The sequence below is a fragment of the Poeciliopsis prolifica genome, unplaced genomic scaffold, assembly GCF_027474105.1.
Source record: "Poeciliopsis prolifica strain line A6 unplaced genomic scaffold, Auburn_PproV2 SCAFFOLD013, whole genome shotgun sequence".
Classification (NCBI taxonomy): Eukaryota; Metazoa; Chordata; class Actinopteri; order Cyprinodontiformes; family Poeciliidae; genus Poeciliopsis; species Poeciliopsis prolifica.
The window spans coordinates 6336265-6357521 of record NW_026562388.1 but is presented as its reverse complement, the minus strand read 5'-3'; the positions used below and the strand labels follow the sequence as shown (position 1 = coordinate 6357521).

General features: G+C 37.1%; 1 protein-coding gene across 1 annotated transcript in view; it reads left to right on the top strand.

Annotated features, from left to right (window-relative positions):
* LOC129365386 (leucine-rich repeat and fibronectin type-III domain-containing protein 2) overlaps nucleotides 1-20626 on the top strand; it is a 120501-nt gene extending 99875 nt beyond the window's left edge. The window contains exons 5-6 of the mRNA XM_055038558.1: nucleotides 15134-16529; nucleotides 18993-20626. Of these exons, the coding sequence (XP_054894533.1) occupies nucleotides 15154-16529; nucleotides 18993-19983 (2367 nt within the window). The 5' untranslated portion in view covers nucleotides 15134-15153 and the 3' untranslated portion in view covers nucleotides 19984-20626. The remainder of the gene's footprint in view (nucleotides 1-15133; nucleotides 16530-18992) is intronic.
* Nucleotides 20627-21257: the final 631 nt, after the last annotated feature.

Sequence of the window (21257 nt, the reverse complement as noted above, 5' to 3'; positions counted from 1 at the left end):
GAGGGGTGCATTTGGTAGGATTTTTGTGAACATTGTCGTAAACATTTCCTGCTTCATAACTATACAATTCTAAAATTCAAATTGGTCAAAGATCAAGATTGATTGGCACCAACAATAGCTGATATCTTTCCATCATGGCATGACGACATTTATATTTCCACTTAAAAGTCGTATTTCTCAACTTTATAAAACACACATTGAATTTATATTCAGATGTTGAATTTAAAAGCTGATTCTTATTCTTCATTCCTTGTAAACAAGAGCTCAAGCTAAGATGAGCTGTTTAGAAAAACAAATGCACAAAGACGATCACCCCTGACCCTGAATACCCTCACCTTTTGCTGCATCTCATGCTTGAAAGATTCAGAGGTTCTGGCCAGAAAGTTCAGCAGGTCGGACTGATGATGTGATGTGCATGGCAGGGGGCCAACTAAATATTAAATGAACCAGATATATGGAGGGCGAGGAGGGGAGACTCTTTGGCTGGATGAAGAGAGTAAAGACATGAGGCGTGGGCAGTGCGGCTTGTCAGTTACCCATTTATGTCTGAGATAGTGCACAGCCTGCGCCTTGCCTCGGGAGGTGTGAGGAGTGTTGTATGATGGATGCAGCAGCGAATCCACAACTGGAACGATGTACGCAGCTTCAAACGGAGCTGTGTGGGAGACGTCCGACCATGCACAGAGAGCTCACTCAGTCTGGCTTGGTTCTTATATTTTTATTCCCAAACCACATCTCAAAAGGAGCAGAGATTTAGCTGAGTTATGAGGAGTCAGTCTGCCACCATAAGATAAAATGAATTGGACTGTAAGAAAAGTTAGAGAATTATGAAATCCTACATTTTTAACTGTAAAATAAATTTTAGGTTTATTTACGAAAATGAATGCCAAGTCACAACAAAAAGAGAAAGTAGGCTGAAACAGCAAAAGTCAGTAGAATAGATGGATTTCGTAAGCAACGTTCCCTATAACTGTTTTTAGACTTGTAGCTAATGCTGGTTATATCCATAACCAACAATTAGGAAATATGTACAAAATAATGATCAAAAAGCAATCACAAGGAAAGCAAGAATGCAGCCTAAAGGTTTATCAAATCATAAATGGTAAATTGCTTGTACTTGCATAATGCTTTGTCTTGTCCAGAGGGCCCAAAAGCACATGGTACTCACGTGCTGTTTTTAAAAAAAGGAGTGTTTTTGGATCCTTTTGCTGTGAAAAATAACGGAAATTGAAACAAATGTGTAATTCCAGGAACATTTACACCTTTTTGCTCCTTCTACACACCTGATAAGCTAAAGTGTAAAAAGAAATGTATAAAAACCAAGATAACATTTAGAACTGAGCGTAAGCTTATGCATTTGTGGAACAATAATCAATGAGTCACAAAGTGACAAGCTCCAGGTGGCTTGAATTGCCCACGTTGTTATAGTGGTGGTTAAGAAAATAAAACCGGTAATTCTCCATCTGTAGAAATCATTTGAAAACCCCCTTGGCTCATATTTTCTGCAGTTTTGCTGACAATGTAACACAACATGCTCTGCTCAGATGATTAAACTTTACCTCAAAATACAGACATTTAGATTCTCAGATTAAACAAGGCTAACTCAGGTTAAATGCCCACTAGAAAACTCCATATTGGCTGTTTTTATATTAGTGTTAATTTTTGGGTTTATATATTCAATTTCAAAATATCATAATGAAATGTATGCACAAAACAGTAAAACATCTCACAATCAGGAAATTAGCTAAAGGTTAATTAGGTCACTTTTTTATTTTATTCCCTGGACTGGTTTTATTTTTATTGCTGTCAGAAACCATGTGGCTTATGTTAAATCCCCATCTGTTACTCTGCCATTCATTTACTGACTATACAACAGGAGCTTTTATCAAATAACAAGAAGGATTTGTGATTTCCCTCTGATTACTCAGTGTTTGCTTTTGAATGTCAGCTGCACAAAGCTGACATCCAGAGAGGAAAAAAAAAAGACCCATGGCCTTTGAGGCGTTGACCTGTATGATTAATGAAGATAAAAAATAAAATAAAGATGGCCTTCTGGCAAAGTTCTTCTCTTTAAAAATACTTGTTATTTTTGAGCAAACCTGTTGGGGTGAGAGGAATAATCTTTGATGCAAATATAGTGCAACATTGGAAGGAAAGCTGCTGCTGTTCCAGCAGGAGAGTGAACATAAACATACAGAGTTCTGGCGCAAAACATATTAATTTGTTAGAGTAGCCTTGTCAAAGTACGGACCAAAGATAAATAGCCTTTAAAATGACTGTTCAAAGATGCCGCCAGCTGAGCTGAGCTGAGCTGTTTGGAAAAAAAATGTGAGAAAATGTAATTCTCGATTTAAATTTAAATTTAATTCTCGACCCATATATAAATTGAGTTGAGGTTTGTACTGTAAAGTATGTTTTTTATATATTTAGCTTAATCAATTTTGATTATGTTTTCTTCAAAATCGCTGAATTTTCGCATTTTCCCATTCAAATGCTCAGAAGCGCAGGTGGTGAGGCAGCAGCGAGTTGAGCCTCACCTGGGATTGCGAAACCTCTCGTGAACATTTTGAGAGCATTTTGAGAGCATGAGTATTTTATTGGTGTCTGTACATCATCAATAAAATGGTTAAAAAGCATTTAATATATGAACTGATATTCCATAATTTAGTTTATGTATATAATGTACAGTGTTTTTTGTCACCAACTGTGTGTGTAAAGTGTTTTGTGTGCTGAGGAGCGATCAGAAACAGCAGAGAACAGATTCAAGGTGAGGCAGGTAGCTTTGCTGCCTCATGGCAGGGGGCGCTCATGATCCAAGACATTGGATCATGAGCTAATCATGAGTTACTCTGCACAACTGCAGAGTAAGATACAGTAACAGTGAGCTAGCTATACAGTAAAGTCAAGTGCAGCAATAGTTTTCTCCTTGTACCAGAGCAATAACTTATTAATAATTGCAAAATAAACATTACGCCTAAAACCATGCTACTGCAACAGACTGAATGTGCTGCTCTTTGTGTGGGAAACATTTCAGTGGTTTTGAGGGGCATTGAGGTAAGTAGCTATGGCGACGAGTCTGTGTGTAGCCTGGCCAATGCAAACAGTGAGAAAGATGTGGTTTTGAGTTGTTCTTCAACAATTTTTCCCTTTGCTGTGGTGCACAGCACGGAATTAATAATACCTAAATGTCCAAGTTTCATTGATTTAACGGAATTATCCTAGCGCGGCCGCGCAGCCAAGGATGACATGTAAAAGAATAGTCTCTTTGCCCTCCAGCGTTGTCCACATGCACAAAATTTCCTTATGTAAACAACTACATGCAGGTGGTCTACATTTGTATATCTTATTATGATTAAGTCAGTGCCTCACCAGCTTCGTGCCGCACCGCACGCCACTGACTTGCAGCTATGATAAATGTTCGCAAGTGCAAAGGCACATTTCACACCTTTGTTACAAAAAACTGAAAACCATCCATCTTTCACTATTCAATTATATAATTCTTTGTTTTGGTTTATGACAAATAAAATAAAAATAAAATAAAAAATTGTCCATTTACTAATTTCAAAATGTAAAAAAGTGGTTGTAGTGATTTTCAAGGTTCTGGATATGTTATTGACAGACACAACTCAGACAAATTTAATCGCATAGAAGCATTTATCTTCTGAAAGTCATGGTCACTTGAGATTTCTGCTTTTAACATCCACGTGAATTATTCATGATTCATTCACAGCAATAATAAAATCCAAAGCAGTTAATGAGAAATTATGTAAACTGTTAAAGGTGCAAGTTTCCCAAAATGTAAACAAATCAGTGCTTTAAAAAAGAAAGGCTTATGTTGTAGCCCACAGCTGAGTCACTGCTGCTGCATTTTTAAAGCCCCTGATGTAGACTGAGTAAAGGATTAAATTCTGAGTGTGACCTCAGAAAACAGAAATGTTTGATTCTCCCGTTAAAACCTCTCCTCAAGCCCCACAAAACAGTTCCCTTCATTTTTGCCTTGTTTAAAAGTGCAAACCTTATCACAACTCGAAAAACTGCAGACGCCATAAGACTCTTTCAGAGAAATCGTGTTTACCAGCTAAAAACTCTCTGGCTTCTATGAAGTTTGAGAAAAATGAACTCAGCACTGGGGGAGTTCTTTTTTTTGTTGTTGTTTGTTTGTTTTCTGACAAGGTTAAGCATGGTGAGAATTTGGGCTTCTTCAGCAGGATTACATCACCCAGAGAATGTGGGAGCACATAAACTCAAACACTAAAGGATCAAGACATGCAAAAAGAAACTTTGCCAAATAACCTGAAGTTTAAACAGGCCGTCCTTCAACCACCGACATTGTTGCTCATTGTCCTCAGCTTTCCTGAAATCTCAGAGCTGAAGTCCAGAAGCTCCTCTATTCGAGTTGAAAATAAGGGTGTGCTTAACACAATACTCAAATTACACATGACTTCTTCAGACTTCCTTCTTTGACAAACTTCAGTGTTTTGAGATCAAACAAATTTCAATATCAGAAAGAAATAACTTGTAGTTATATTAGAATGTGGGCTCTTCTCTGATATTAATTTTGCTGACCGAAATTGTTCTCATACTACCTTACCTCTTCGATGCAGTAAAAAATGACCATGTGGCTGACATTACTTGTCTTTAGTTAAACATGCCTCAGTTCCGTGCTTCATCATCACCATCACATGCCCATCCAAAATACATCCACAAACAGCAAACAAGATGGAGATAAATATGACTTGTTAATATCGGCCCTCCCTATCTCATTCATCAAACTAATACCAATTTGTTGAAAATGTATTAACTAGCCAATGCCAATTGTGCATTCCTAACCTTGGAGAAATGCAAAACGTTTTTTTCAGATTTCAGGCTATTAAAACTAATTCCCTTTTAATTTATGGATTAACTATTTACATTTTTATTCTGACTTCACCAGCCACACCCAGACATCCACTTTTAAAAAATGAAGTAGGCAAAAAATCAAGACATTAGGCCTCAATCTAAAAAGACATTCAAGAAACAAAACATTTGTCAGTCAAAAAAGAAAGAAGACAAAGTCATTTTTAAGGATATTTTCACACCTGAGGTGTATTGGACATTTGAAACCAACTGTGGTAGTTTTTCTCCTCAGTGAGATGCATTTGTCTTGATGTGAATACATTGCAGTGTAAACTAAATCAACTGTACCAAGATCACTTACAGTAACTGTATATTAAAACGCTCCAAAGCTGCAAGATACCATAACCAAAAAGAACACAAAGCCTGTATTATCTTAGCCTAAAAACCAGCACAAAAGAGACCATCTTGTCACACATGGTGGTTGTCTTCAGAACATTAATGATGTGGTGTAGCTCAAGCTTTGAATTCTCCTCTGGACCACAAAGTCCTTAAGGTTAATGCCCACTTTTCATTTTCTGACATTCTCATTCTCGCTTGGGTTATGCTGTAAGCCAATGATTCAAGCCATATCAACAAGCTCACCTCTGAAAGGTTCCCAAAGAACATTTGGCATGATTCCAGTCACTATCAAGATGCAAGTCTTGTTGGCAGTTAATACAAATGATTGGTGGCATTTAATGCCACCGATTTTTATGACCAATTATTAAATTTAAGCAGCGCTGGCATTTGATTGACGCTTTCTGATTTCAAAATGTGTCAATCTATTCAGATTGGCTTTAAAAAGATGTCAGAATGTAATAATTCATGTTCGGAAAAAAGAAACAGAAAGACCTTAAGTCCATCATTTATATTCTGTCTTGGGGCAACTTTATATGTGCACAGAGAAAGCTGCTGTCACCATTTTCAGTGTCAGCACCCACAAATGATGCAAGGCGGCATCAGTGGTTTGTGCACAACACTTGCAGGTTTAGCTGTCATCCTGACTTGTTTTATCAAATTGCAGAGCAGAGAGAGGGAGAGGGATGTAATGCAACTGAGTCCACTTTTGTCTGTCCTCTCAGAAGTGTGCTTGGAGACTAGGTGGCATTTTTTGTTTCATTATTTTGCCTTTACTTAAATGTACTTTTGTTGAGTTACTGCATTTTATCTCTGCAAAAGTTAAAATGCATAGAAAATGTTAAAAATATGTTTCTCCAATGGGCATGTAGTGAAAATTCCTCCCTTTTTAAGTTTCCTTCTAATGGGAGGACATACATGTTAAAAACACAAACTTCCATGTGGTAATCTGAATGTATATGACAAACCAACATAAAGGCAATTGTGAAATGCTCTCAAAATGCTTGGAAACGACACACATACAGGCAAGGTGTGACCGACCTGAAATTCCAAGGGATGCTTCTGGGATCAAGGGACGGGCAGAAAATAAACACATGAACCAGAAAACTAAATCCTTTGCGATAAAGGGTAACTTAAAGAGTGAAACAAATAAAGTAATGTCTCCAGAGAGAAATAAAGACTATCAAGTAGACTTTCGAACCTAAAAATTACTGCTATTTTTTTTCCCTGCAACAAAATACTTACAGTGTAACCTGCATATGATTTTTTAGCCTTCTTCAATCTGATAAGTGACTAAATAAAATCAAGTGAAAACAACTTCTAATCAATTCTAATGATTTATTCAGCTGTTAGGTGATCTAAGTGGTTATGAGTGAACAAACAACTCCATGAAGTCCAAGGAACACAGCAAGGAGGTCAGAGAAGTGAAGAGATTAAAAGCCGGGCCAGGTCATAAAACAATAACCCAATCTTTCAACACCTCACAGAGCTCTGTTCTGTCCATTGTCCAAAATCCAGAGAGTATGGCACAACAGGGAAGGCGCTCACCTGCACAAGAACAGCTTTAATCAGAGAAGCAGCAATGGTAACTGGATGAGCTGCAGTAGGGCTCTAGCATCTCTGTATGGAAAAGTATTCAAAAGAAAGGCAAAATATATCCTATTTACAGTATTCTGCCAGCCATGTAGATCAGTGGTTCCCAATACTGGTCTTCAGAGACCACTATCCTGTATGTTTTAGATGTAAATGACTCGAAAGGCATGTAGAAGATTGTTGGGTCAGATTATACCAAAAAAAAAACATGTGAAGTAGATGACTAACTCTTTACATCACTCTAAACAAACCCTCATCATGCTGAAAAAGAGGGAGAAGCATCATTCTCAAACGCAGGGCAACATTTGAGATCTTTAAAATGTTGACAGATATACTGTAATAGGGTGTGGTTATGACATAAAATCCAAACGGAATATCGTGCAGCTTGCGATTCAAATGTGGCAAAATCAAAGGACAAAAGTTATGCAAGGCACTGTATAAAGAAAAATCAAATGATATGAAAAGGACAGAAAAGTCAAAAATAACAAACCAAAGTGTCACAAAAGAAACAATTCTACAGTGAAAGGAAAACAGAGAAATGCTTCTTGAGCATGAATTGGGGTCTAAAGTGTTCAGCAGACTGCGGAGTGACCTGTCTGCATTAAATCCTTGAATTTCAACAATGGAGCGATTTGTTGCTGCAGAAAGGGAAGAAGAAGCCATCAGGATTACTGTCCTCTCTCTCAGGGCCAGCACTACCTACAGAACAGTTGGAGTTTTGTAAAACAGATGGCAAAACAGCTGCAGAAGTCATGTTCATATGAAGGTTACGCTTACGTAAGAGACCTATACTCACAACACATAAAAAAAAGAAAAGAAAAGCTGTTCTGGCACCTTGCCAAAAAGCAGACATTTTGATTTACGCTCGCTTCTGTCACTCAAAGCAGCAGCTTTCAATTTGAGGCACTTTAGTTTCAACATCTTAAATCATCAGATTAAAGTAATAAAAAGGCTGCATGAGAAATATTCCCTTCAACATGATGTATGACCACCTGACAATTATCTCTATTTAGCTGATTTGTTTGCTGTTATTTTGTTTATTTTTTATTATATGTTGTCAAATACTGAAAACTCCTTTCTTGATACTAAGGCCATACTGACGTCATATTTATTATTATTATGTTACTATTACTATTATCTCTATTAAAATTGACAGATATCCTAATTAACAGAGTGGAGCAATAGTTTTGATTACTAACAGGGTTTAAATTAATAAAAATAAAAAGATAAGTCACTGTTGTGTTTGGTCATTTTTCTTTTTTCATACTTTTTTTTTCTGTAGAGATGAGATTGATTGATTTAGTTTTTTGTTTTGCTTGGTTGTTCATGTGTTAATCTTCAATATGACCACCATAAGACTCTAGTGTGAAAACTGCTTTAGTGTCAATAAATTAGGGTGGGTGACCAACCATCATTTTCCCCGGACATGTCTACTTGTCACTTTCTGTCCAGGGCATCCAGGGGCTTTATTTGATTGATGAAAATGTCTAGGGTTTCATCGTTTTCCAGGGGACCAGTGGGTATACTTATATCGCCCGGTGTAATGCATGGACAGCCTTTCTTTCATGTCACATTCTTCTTTGTCTTCAGCTGCTGCCAAGTGGGTGGTTTTATCTGCTCATAGACAGAACAGACAGCACAAGTTGTGTGCCAGCACTTCTGCTGATGTTTACAAAATGCAAGTGTAGCTTTAATGGGAAAATAAATTTCCTTCATAACATCCTGGTCACAACAAATGAGTTGCATAGTGCACACACCTGGCAAAGGAGAATGAAGACAAAAACTAAAGTCTGGAATATACACATTTTTTGAAGTGACTTTATGAGACTGCTGCTTTTTTATTATTTCTATTACATTGAATGTAATTTAAGATTTGTGTATGTTTTGTCCAGTTTGACTTAAGTAAAACATACATACAGAAGAGTAATTATAGGGGATGCACAAGTATGACCATTTTTGCCAATTCTGATATTGGCAAAAACTGGCACACTGGCATTATGCCAGTTTTTAAACACTATTTAGTATTTGTTATAAGCTTATATGATTCCTTTTGACAGTGTTGAAAAGTGATCACATTGTTTACATTGCTTCTCTGTTAAAACATCCCATAATCCTTTGCTGCATCACTGTCACAGGCACATAACAAAACAAATACAAGCCAAAGTACCTCACTTTCCCCTTCCAAACACAAACACAAATGGCAAGAAAATGAAAATAATAAGTGCTAGTTGCTCGTGTCAGCCTAATTTTACTTATCTGACTGCATCCAATGTGCTAGAATATGACCAAAACCAGCTGATACAGATGTTGACACCAATATATTGTGCACCCCTTCAATTTATTTCTAATTATTTTGTATTTGTTGACATGTGAAAGTCTTTCACTGGTGTGTCCTTTTTTTGGATTTAAAATATAGCTACCCTACATTAATGCTGTTGTGAAATTTATAAAGAAAGCAAATTCCAACAACAGACAGTAAGTAGCATGTTGAAATTGTCAATAAACTTAGGGAAAGAGGCATTTCTGTATATATTTTTTCCTTAAATAGATATTTCTTACGGAGAGGCCTTGGGTACAATGATTCATGTCATTTACACACAATGGAAATAGAGAATATAACAATACATTCCTAAATCAGGTTGGGGATACTTATTTGTACAGACTTGTTTCTTAAAAATCATTCTAATGAAAATAATGAGATTTATGGGATTCACATTACGAAGGTTGCTAAAAGAACAACACAACACCAAAATATAAAAGTTATTTTTACTAAGTTAAACTAACCTGTAACCTAGGGATGGACACCACGTTTCGTATATCTCTCATTCAGCCTGCGTGTTAGGTCGGTGGAGATTAACTCTGGAGATTGAGTTTGACAGCCTGCTTCTTTTTCCTTTGACTTCTCACTTGCTTTGACAGTCACAGACAAGAAAAAGCCTGTCAGCTCCATGTATAAATAATGTTGTTCTCTTGAAAGAGTGACCTTTTGTCTTCCTGTAATCCCAAATGTTGTTCCACTATCATTGCCTGGGAGTTGCAGCTGATTTTTTTTTTTTTTTCAAAATGGTTGGCAGCTTTTCTCTGGACAGATGTCCAGAAGAGACTGTCAGGGCATGTGTGTTTTATTTTTCCAGAAAATTTTTCTTTCGTGCTGCATAATTAGTACTCTGGGTTGACAAATGTCTCTTGATGAACCTCTGGAACTCAAGGAGTCTTTCATGGCATCTTAAGTGTGCTGTGTAAGAACTGACAAAATATGTGGATGTCAGCTTATGGCTTAATTTCTGTTTTGAAAGATGGATCCTCAGTTCAACCATAAGAAGCAAGACACTTTCTTACTCATTTCCTTTGCTGTCTTATTCACTTTAAATCTTGGATTTGTCCCTACTTGAAAACAAAGCTTAAATAATTAGAACTTTTCAATTGAAGCAAAATATAGTTTGGTCTCAGAGCCAATTGAGGGGTTAATCAAAACCTTCAAACAATTTCTCAATCAAGCCAAACCTTTGGTTGTTGTTAGGTTACTTCATAAAGAATTATCTTCACTAACCAATTTAGATGTGTCTAATCCTGGAGGGATTTCCTGCAACATTTAAATGCATGTCTTCTCCTATACAGCGAATGGTTGAAGCTACTCAACCATTCAACCAACGATAGATTACGATTCTATAACAGTACAGAAAATCCACATGATTCTCAACTATTTCTATTTCTGGAAGGAGTTTTGACCTTACTTTTTTTTTTTCCCTTTCAAAGCCAGAGATATTTCAAGAGCAGTAGCAAAACAAAGGCTGATGTTGTCAAAGCAGAAATGAAACACTCCCTATAACGAATATGAAATGAACACATGGTCAGTATGTCAACTATAAAGCCAGAGATGACAAATGGATACATAATTAAAACTTGATACAAACAGATAATGTAATTTTTTTGCATTTTTAAGTACAACACTGTGATAACTTTTTACCAATACATGTTGCTCAATTTGACATGTGTAACTGATTAAATTATATAAAAACTATCAGAGGATAAACTGTTTATTACTGTAGCTGCTTTATGTACAAGGTCTCCAGCCGAGTTGCATTTTTGTTTCCATGTTTAAATCAGCAGGCGAGCCAACTTCACACCATTCTCCTTATTTTGTCTTCTTCAAGAATTACAGACTTCATTGTGGTAGATTTTTTTTAAAATCCAATCTTATGCAGTTGACCACAAAGAAAAGCACTATTGATATTATATTATTAATATTTATTAATTTTCATTTAGCAACTGACAGTCACACCTAAAGTAAAACATGTGGTATATAAATCTATTTTTTAGGTTAATATGTACTCACAGGCGCAATCTGATCAGATGATAATCAGAAATGTGTCTGCTTTGTTGCTCCTGGCAGGAAATTAGATCCATAAATTCATGCTCACTTTCTGGAAATGCACAAAAATATATTGATCTCCATCAGCTACTGTTTCTTCAAGTGACTGCAAGGCAAATATATGCGACAAGGACTTGAAAAAAAAAAGTCAGAATAAAAAACGCTTAAGTTTTCTTTATATTTTAGTTTTTGACAATTTATATTAGTTTGTAATTTCTTTTATTATTAATATTGAAATGTATTTCTACATAGGTCTATAAATATATATGCATGCATGGATGGATGGATGGGGAGACAAATAAATTAATTGTTTGTCAGATGAATTGATGAACAGATGTGTAAATGATGACCAGATCATAGGATGGTGGATGCAATGACAAATGGATGCATGATGGACAGGAGGATGTATGAACTTATGAATGGATAGACTGCTTATTAACTAATGGGTGGATAGTTTTTTTTTTTTTTTTTTTTACCTTGGAAATAGACATAAAGCCTGACAATGAAGAACACTTTCAAGCTCTATTTTAAAAATAAAAAAAAAAAAAAAATAATAATAATAATAATAATAATAACATTTACCTTTCCATAGTGGGCACAAACCCTGTAAATAAGAAGTTAAGCTTTAACAAAGATGAAATGTAACATTTCTACAAATGCTTAAAAACCGTTTAAATGAATCCAACCATTTAATTACTGTAATATAGCTTGGGATTGTATAGCCTCTTGGTATTTGAGCAGCAGTTGTGTTTTATTACAATTCAGAGCAGGCAGAAGGTAAATAGTTAAAGGCCTTAAATGCTGTCCATGACTCTCATCTCCTCACAGCTGAACCTTTTGCATCTCTGGCAGGTCAGTTTGACTTTATGTTTACCAATTTTTTTATTGATTGGCAACCACAAACAGAGCACGTTCTACAGGGTGTATTTCTGATTTCATTATCATTAATATTACTGAGATTCAGCTGGCTCTACTTTTAGATCTGCAGTTTCTACTGTTTTTCAAAATGATTTCTTGCTTCACTTGTCCCCGTTCAGAGGAAAAAAGGGAGTTGTGAACTGGAATAAAGAAGCTATTTCAGGGGCTTTTTAGTCTGCGCTTCTAGATACCGTCCATTAAAACAGGTCCGTGAGAGAAACTGTCCGTCATTGCTGACAGTTCTCGCTGTGAAGCCTTGTGGGGATTAGCTACAGAGTGCTGAGAAGATCAGAACCGTATGCATCAAGTCTGCAAAAATATGGATGAAATGAAACCATTCTACAGAGAATTTCATACGGTTTCAGCAGAGCTCTTTGAATTTTTATATGATGATTCAGTAACATGTGGCAGCTTAGAGAGAAAAGGTCAGGTTATGATCGAGTGTAGCCTCACAGTAAACAACATAAGTGTTTTTAAAGAAGCCAACTGGACTTGTTCAGCTCTCACCAACAGCTGGAAATACTTTGACTTTCGCGCTTTTAAGGCACATGTAGTTTATTATTACCCACCCAATGACTGTGGCTTTTACCTAGAGTTTGCAAAAACTTGTCAGACATTACCATTGTGAATTATAAATTGGCCATCAAATAAAACAAAAAAATGTCAAACGTGTTTACTGACATATTTCACCACTTATATTACCATTTTTGTTTTTAAATCTTGAGAATTGCAGGATTGTGCATTGTGATGAATATATTGCATTTGTGATGAAAACAAAATTTATGTCCAATAAATCATTGCACTGATGTTGCACATGTTTAACAACGTTGGGACCAAAGTCAAGAATAGTTGTGTCAGTGTTGGAGCAAACTTGCCACATAGGTTTCCTCAGTAGGTCCCTGTATTAATATCAGCTGCATGCCGCTTTGATTGCATTGCATCCAAGCTGGGTGGACTGTGGCACAGGGGGTGGAATCAAGTTTTTAAAGTCCAGGGAGTTTTTAAAGGAGGCTAATAGGGAGGCAGTGATAATGTTGGGGTGTCACAAAAATAAATACCCAGGCAGAGCTGGAATAAAAGTGATTGATCCAAAACGTAAAGGTCAAAGATTCAGATAAGTATATAATAGACAAATAAGTCGGACTGATTGAAGATATTCAACTTTTTAAAATATTCACCATTAAATATATTGAATAGGTACAATTCTTCAGCATATAAGTATATTGTCCTACATGTTTCAAAAATGTCTGACCTCTCCTGGCAGTTTGGCAGACTTGGATCAAAGGTTTTTTTGAAAAGTGCTTTTACCTACTCAACCTACTCAGGTCTCTTTTAGCTACGTTAAAAAACATGGGTAGCTTTAAAATTACCTTGGGAGGATTGTTGGGTACCTAGAGCAAGAGCTTTGGATTAACTTCTTTAAATTAACTTAAATTTCTTTCTCAAGCCTACCTTATGAATATGTATTGAAAAGTATCCTTCTTCTGGAATTTGCAAATTGTAAGTATGCCATTGAAAAGCATTGCATATTTTAGATTTTATTCCTTATTCAGGGTTCTGAAATATAAGTCAAAAAAAATATTAAAGAAGTGGAAAATGTATTTGTTTTCAATAAAAAAGGTGGAAAAAGAGTTTTAATTGCACTTATGACAAGTGCTGCATAGTGAAGACAAGCAAATAACATAAACAATATAATTTGTGGAAAGTGTGCAACACAGACTTTACACAAGAATGTTAAAAATAATAAAAATAGTAATAAAAAAACTATGTGTATTGCATGCCCTAATGAGATCATATCACAAATTATTTGCAGTTGAAATTGCAGTAAAAGAATATTTACCATGTTCACTAAGTAGAACTAAATACAATGGATGCCACACTTTTCAAATTTTTATAACTTTACAATTGTGTTACTTTGTGTCAGATATAATCCCAATAACTTACTGTGATTGCCAACTTCTGTGATTGCGATGTGACAAAATGTGAAGAAATTCAAGGGGTGTGAATACTTTAACCTAAAAACAGAGGGGATACAGACACCAATTTACAAAATTTTTTTTGAGCTTTTGTCTCACAACAGTGCTTTCATGCTAATACCTCTACATTTACATCTGTAAATAAAAGAGGAATGTATTCTATAAATGGGAGAGGCGGCAAATGGCAGGGAAAAGAAATCCCTCAATTTATCACCAACACAGATCCATAATTATAAAACCTGACTAACAGCGACATCAGAACTTTAGTTTTAACCATTAAGCCGAGTTGCTCAGCGAATGTCTTGATGTTTTTGTACTCATCTTTTCAGCTTAGTTCTATGGCCTGAACTTCTTGAACACACCCTGATGGTAATCTCAAAGACAGTTCACACATGAGTGTGTCTTGTAAATTAAACCAAGAAAAAAAAAAAACATCCATGTGAAGCAATCAGTATTGGCTTCACCGATACACATTAGCACAAAGGAAAAAAAAAAAAAAACCTGATTGTGCCCATGATTCCAGAGAAAAAAAACCCCAAAGAGGAGTATTTCATTTGTAGAAATTACTTGGGTAAAAACAAAGATAGATTTTAAAATTTTGAGCATATTCAAAATTAATGAAACAAATCTTGGGGAATTAAAAGTTCACCAGATGAAGCCAAGGGTGTCCATTCATTTGGAGGACTCAGCCAGGTGTGAGGGTTGATAATATGTTCATGGAAGCGTGCTGATTCCATCGAACACCTGCGGCTTCTCCAATCTATTTCTAGCCAGAATTATTTTTATTAGTTCAAATGCTATGGAGAAACGGTGAGTACTGAAAGTGAGTCAAAACAAAAAGATAAAGAAAGAAACAAAGATAGGTAATGTGATTATGTAATAAGAAAATAAACTCTTGATGACAATAGTGTGTAAAATTCCTTAAGAAACTCGACCCTGTGTTATGTTGCAAAATAATAATCAGAATGATCCAACTACAAGTGATTTTGTGCAAGTGAAAAATACCAAAACCTTAACAGTTTCCTATTTTCTTCTTTTTCAGGTTCCTTTAAATGAGGTAACATGGACAAAGTGGTCATCTGCCTCCTGATTCTGGGAACCGCTATGACATTAGTCCATGCATGTCCCAAATACTGCGTCTGTCAGAACCTCTCAGAGTCTCTGGGGACCTTGTGCCCCTCAAAAGGTCTGCTTTTTGTTCCACCGGACATAGACCGGAGAACTGTAGAGCTCCGGTTGGGAGGCAATTTCATTCTTAAGGTCACCACTCAGGACTTTGCCAACATGACAGGTCTGGTGGATCTAACTTTGTCTCGCAACACCATCGCAAGCATCCAGCCTTTTTCATTTATTGATCTAGAGACATTGAGGTCACTGCACCTTGACAGCAACCGGTTGACTGAACTGGGAGCAGATGACCTACGAGGGTTGATCAACCTGCAGCACCTGATCCTCAACAACAATCAACTAAATCAAATCTCAGATTCAGCTTTTGATGATTTACTGCTTACTTTGGAGGATTTGGATTTGTCTTACAACAACCTGCGCAGTGTGCCTTGGGAAGCCATCCGTAAGATGGTCAACCTGCATCAGATGAGTCTGGACCATAACCTCATCGCCTTCATTGCTGAGGGGACTTTTGCAGACCTGGAAAAACTGGCTCGCCTGGATCTGACATCCAATCGCCTCCAGAAGCTTCCTCCGGACCCAATCTTTGCACGGTCCCAGAGCAGCATGGTAATGAGTACACCTTATGCACCTCCACTCTCTCTGAGCTTCGGTGGAAACCCACTGCACTGTAACTGTGAGGTACTGTGGCTGCGAAGGCTGGACCGTGAGGATGATATGGAAACATGTGCCTCTCCAGCCAGTCTAAAGGGGCGCTACTTTTGGTCTGTTCGTGAGGAGGAATTTGTCTGCGAGCCCCCACTGATCACTCAACATACGCACAAATTACTGGTGCTGGAGGGCCAAACAGCTAGTTTGCGTTGCAAAGCAGTTGGAGATCCAATGCCAACTGTGCATTGGGTTGCTCCAGATGATCGTTTGATTGGCAATTCCTCTAGAGCCACTGTATATGAAAATGGCACCCTTGACATAGCAGTCACCACATCCAAGGACTATGGCATTTTCACTTGTATTGCTGCCAACGCCGCAGGGGAGTCTACTGCCTCCATCGAGCTATCAATCATTCAACTGCCCCATATCACTAACAGTACTAATCGTACTACACTGCCAAAATCAGGACTTTCAGACATCACAAGCTCTACTAAGATAGGCAAAGGGGAGCCCAAGCCTCCTCCAGAAAAGGTGGTTTCTGTATCTGAAGTTACTGCCATCTCTGCTTTGGTGAAGTGGACTGTAAGTAAATCAACCCCAAAGGTCAAAATGTTCCAGCTTCAGTACAACTGTTCTGATGATGAAGTTCTCATTTACAGGTAAGAGAAGCTGCAGTCAGTTATTTCCAAAATAAAACTGAAATCTCACTGACCAAAGGGCTCAATTAGGACTGATATATAATTTATTTACCTCAAAATGTCATAATAAGTTCAGGTATTAGGGTTAATTGCTAATTGTCAGAGCTCTTGAGACAACTATTTCTTCTGAAGCATTACTCTGAGATCAACATTCATCATTCTTAATCCGTTTTAGGTTGCTTTTTTTTTCATCATAAAGCAGACAGTTTTGTGGGGATGCAGCTTTTGCATGCTGAGAAATCCAAAGAGAAATCCTTGCCCTGAACCATTAATTAGAAACCCAAGAAGAAAAAGGATTATAGAGCTCATTCTAATGTATCCCTCTTAAGCTGCTGAACTCCATACAAGTGTGGGCCTTAGCGACAGTAGCAGAAGATCTTTGGGGGCTCTGTGAAATCAATATTCTGTTTTAGATGAGATGCTAAATGGAAAAAGAAATTCTGATGGATAATTGTCTGGAAATATAGAATACAAAGTGTTCAGCTAAAAATTGGTGTGGTACATATGGAGAAGAAAAATAGCTTTTTCCAGATTCAGTATACCCTGAAATAATATTTATAGATCTTTCCAGAGAATGCCCACATAGTAAGGCACAAGCCATTGTGAAAATTAGATACCTTTCTAAGCCTCAGCAGTTTTATGTGACACCTTCCAAGCTCCAATAATTGACAGGAAATTTCTTCAAAATCTTATCAGGTAATTTATTTTCTGCTATTACTGCACAGGACTGGTGTTTAGCTGGGAATCTGAGATTATAACCAAACACAGCAATGAAGAATGTTACTTTGCACAAGCGGAGTTGATGCATCTCACATCTGTGCAAATCCAATAATAAGCTTTTTATCTGATTTCCTTCTCTTTCATGAACATTCTGTGCCAGCTTTCCTCTTTTTCTGCCTGGTGACAATAGCGGATGAGTCATCTACATTTGCATTCATGAGGACCTAGACAATACTAAAGCAGTTCTCCACATTTTCTTTTTTCTTTTAAATTACATTAAATTGCATCCCTGTTTCTTTTTATTGTTTTGCAGCATATTTAAAAGCCATAATTAACTTGTTGACCAAAAATCTATTGCATTCATTATGTTTTTAGGATTATAGCATTCCCAGAAAGGACTGTTTTCATTAGATCAAAATGAATAAAAAGAAATGTGCAGCTGCAGTAGCTCAAAAGGGTCAAAGAGTTCATTATTTACGTTTGATGTTGAAGCAAATGTTTACGCTCACCTGGTGGCTAGTAGTACCGTAAAATAATTTTGTGTCAGTTTTTAAATTGCAAACACACTATATGTGATGTTTGTTGACAGGCTTTTATAATCACCTAAATAATTAATTTTACTTTATATTTAACTGCTGCTCTGACATCTGAAGCTTGGATTAAACATTCTCTTTAACAGGACAGTGATCTTAAACATATTATATTTACAGCACAATAGCTGAAAAAAACTAATCAATGTGCTGCAATGGCATAATCAAATTCCAGGTTCCCTTCTTTGAAAAAGCAATGCTTCAACAAATATTTTGAAATTCATCAAACAATGAAAGAGACTGATGAGGATAAATTATAAATTATTAGAGACTGCGTTTACTGTTTAATTCTTAATGTTCACCATGTTGTATCTATAATTGCATATTTATGCCCGAGGATGAGCAGGAACAAGAATAAATCTTCTTATGAAAACCAGTTTCTAAACTCATATCAGATAAAGTAATATAAGTTTATTGCTTGCAAATGTTCCCCTTTGTCTGAGATTTCCACTTAAGAATTCAGATAAATAAAAATCAATCATGGCCATGAGGGGCAGCAGAGCAAATGTATGAGTTCACTTGCAGTTTGCATAACAAGGCACTTATGTTGAGCAACAAACACTCCCAGTGGTGCCTTCAGAGTTCAAACAAGTTGATGGGTGTACCATCCAAAGCATATCATACTATCAAACAGATGAGAGAAAGAGACATTTCAAGCATCAACAAGAATAGTTATTTATAATTCCCGCTTAAAGGAATCCAGTATAATTGCTTGTTTTCTCAGAATGAATCCATTTGGTAACTTAGAATTATTTATGTCTAATTAATAAAACATCCCAAAACAGTTGGTATAATCCAATTAACTGTAAGGTATGATAAATGAAACACACCACAAATTGCATGCAACCCAAACAATATGCATAAAGTGAATATTTAGATTTTATCCCATTACCATTTGCATCCTTCAAATCAAATGTTATAAAGTGGAAGAAAAGTGGTAATCTCTTTAAATTACTTTCTGCATATAAAATGCTACATATCATGTTTATTCTTTGGTATTTCTTTTATATGCTCTGTCTAATTCAAAAGTGCTATGAGCATGTTTATTCTTATCAGTTTTGATCCCCTGCGGAAAGACTTTTGTCACGCTTAATCTTCCCATTTGTGCTTTCAGGATGATTCCCAGGACTCACCGGGCCTTCATAGTCACCAATCTGGTGCCTGGAATGCAGTATGACCTGTGTGTCCTGGCCATCTGGGATGATACCGCAACCACTCTCACTGCCACCAACATTGTTGGATGTATCCAGTTCGTCACCACAGAAGATTACCCACAGTGCCAGTCTCTGCACAGTGGATTTATGGGTGGCACTATGATTCTGGTCATTGGTGGCATTATTGTTGCGACTCTGCTGGTCTTCATCATCATTCTTATGGTGCGCTATAAGGTAACCAGTGGGATTCAAACCAATAAATTACCCACTGTAAGTAACACATACTCCCAGACAAATGGGGGAGTGAACAGGTTCAATGGAGCCCCACCACAAGTCAAGTCCACAGTAGTAGTTATGCGTGAAGAAATGGTGGAGTTTAAGTGTGGATCCCTCCAGAGTAGCCTTTCTTCGTCATCATCGTCCTCTAACTCGTTGGACAGCCAAACAGGAAGAGGAGCAGGCTATAATGCGCAGAGTAGCGAATGCAGCAGCCTGCCAAGTACCAAGTTTAGGAGGCATGTGCATGGCACTAAGGCTCGGCAAAACCTCGACCAACTTTTAGGCGCCTTTACGTCGCTAGAGCTACGGGGTGCAGCAAAGGACCACCAAGGAGCTTCTGTTTCCTCATCCTCTGCTGTTGCCAATCCCATGACGACAGTGGCTGTGGCACCACCATCTGACAAAGAACCCCTACTTGGGAGGGCTGAGTCCACAACAATGCTGGGGCGTCTACTTGGGTTTCAACATGAGGATAAACCCAAGAGGAGTCACTCATTCGACATGGGGCATGTCGGGGCAGTGCAGTGTCGCAGCAGTCAGCCACGTAGGATCAGTAACATCTGGACTAAACGCAGCCTGTCTGTTAACGGTATGCTTCTGCAGTACGACGACAGTGAGGATGAGAAACCCACTTTTGAGAGCTCCGAGTGGGTTATGGAGAGCACAGTCTGAGTCTATGACCAAACAATAGATCTATATTAAAAACTAAGAAACATGAACACAGTGGAATATTCTGTATGAACTTCAATCATGTGAATATTGTTATAATGATTATGTGAAAAAACTAAAGCTGACTGTCCAAGATTGAAACTCTTGACAATATTTGAAAAATGTTTCATTTTGAATCAACTGGAGAAATTACCTATATGGAAAAACTATCTACAGAAAGATAAGATACTCATACTGGATTTACATCTTTAAAGGAACTGAACTCTATGAGGACTTACTTCACCTGTGATAACCTAAATCACACGTTTCAGACTCAAAATGGAAATATTCCAGCTGTAGAAAGAGGGGGACCACAGGAGCTAGTATAGTAGAAAATTAAAACAAAGTCATTTTTTATTTTCATGTTCTTTTTTATCATTTTTACTATTTATTATTTCAGGTGATTCGCCAGAAGACTCACCTCAAAACATTAAAAACAGGTTTACACAGGATGTACCAACTCTCATGTTGCCATTTTATACCCTTATTTTCCCTCAGCAATTGCAGATTTATCATCATCATTTTCTCAGGTTATGCATGAGGTGACCGTATGAGAAACAAAACAAAAGCTAACTTAAAACACAGGCTGTGCTTGTACTCAAGTTCACAAAAGTTTTTTTTTGTTTGTTTGTTTTTTTTTTTTTTTTTTTTTTTAACCAATCAGTATCTGAAAGGCAGCACACAGCAGTCAGTGATCTCATCTTGAGAAATCATAGGAACTCAAATTGGGGAATTGAGCTAACAGCCAATCAGAGCAGGAACCACTTAAAACCATCAGGATAGAGTCTAAAACAACTCAGTCAAATCTTTCCCATTTTTTTAAGCTTCAAGTACTTTGTCACTTTTGTATGAAATTGTCATTTAGACACCGTTTGGTATCTTAACCAAATAGTGTCCATATAAGTGTGCATGCCCTAGAGATGGTGGGTAGAATACCCAAACTGTGAATCATTGCTTCTCTGTATTGATAGGTCCCAGTGGAAGTGGCTTTGGTAGCTTTTTGGATATGTCCCAAGACCACAAAGCCCCATTGCCAGGATTTGCTGTAAATGCTAAATCTTACAGCCGTCTTGAGGATTCCTAACAACCTCGGGGCTCTTGTTTACAAGTCAGGGTACAACTAAGGAGTAGATTACTTTGTCGATGAGATCAGCATCTGCTGTGATGTGGACACTGCATCAGTGAATAGTGAAGAAGAGAGACCTGAGCTGACGGACAAAGCTTTCAATTTACACGCC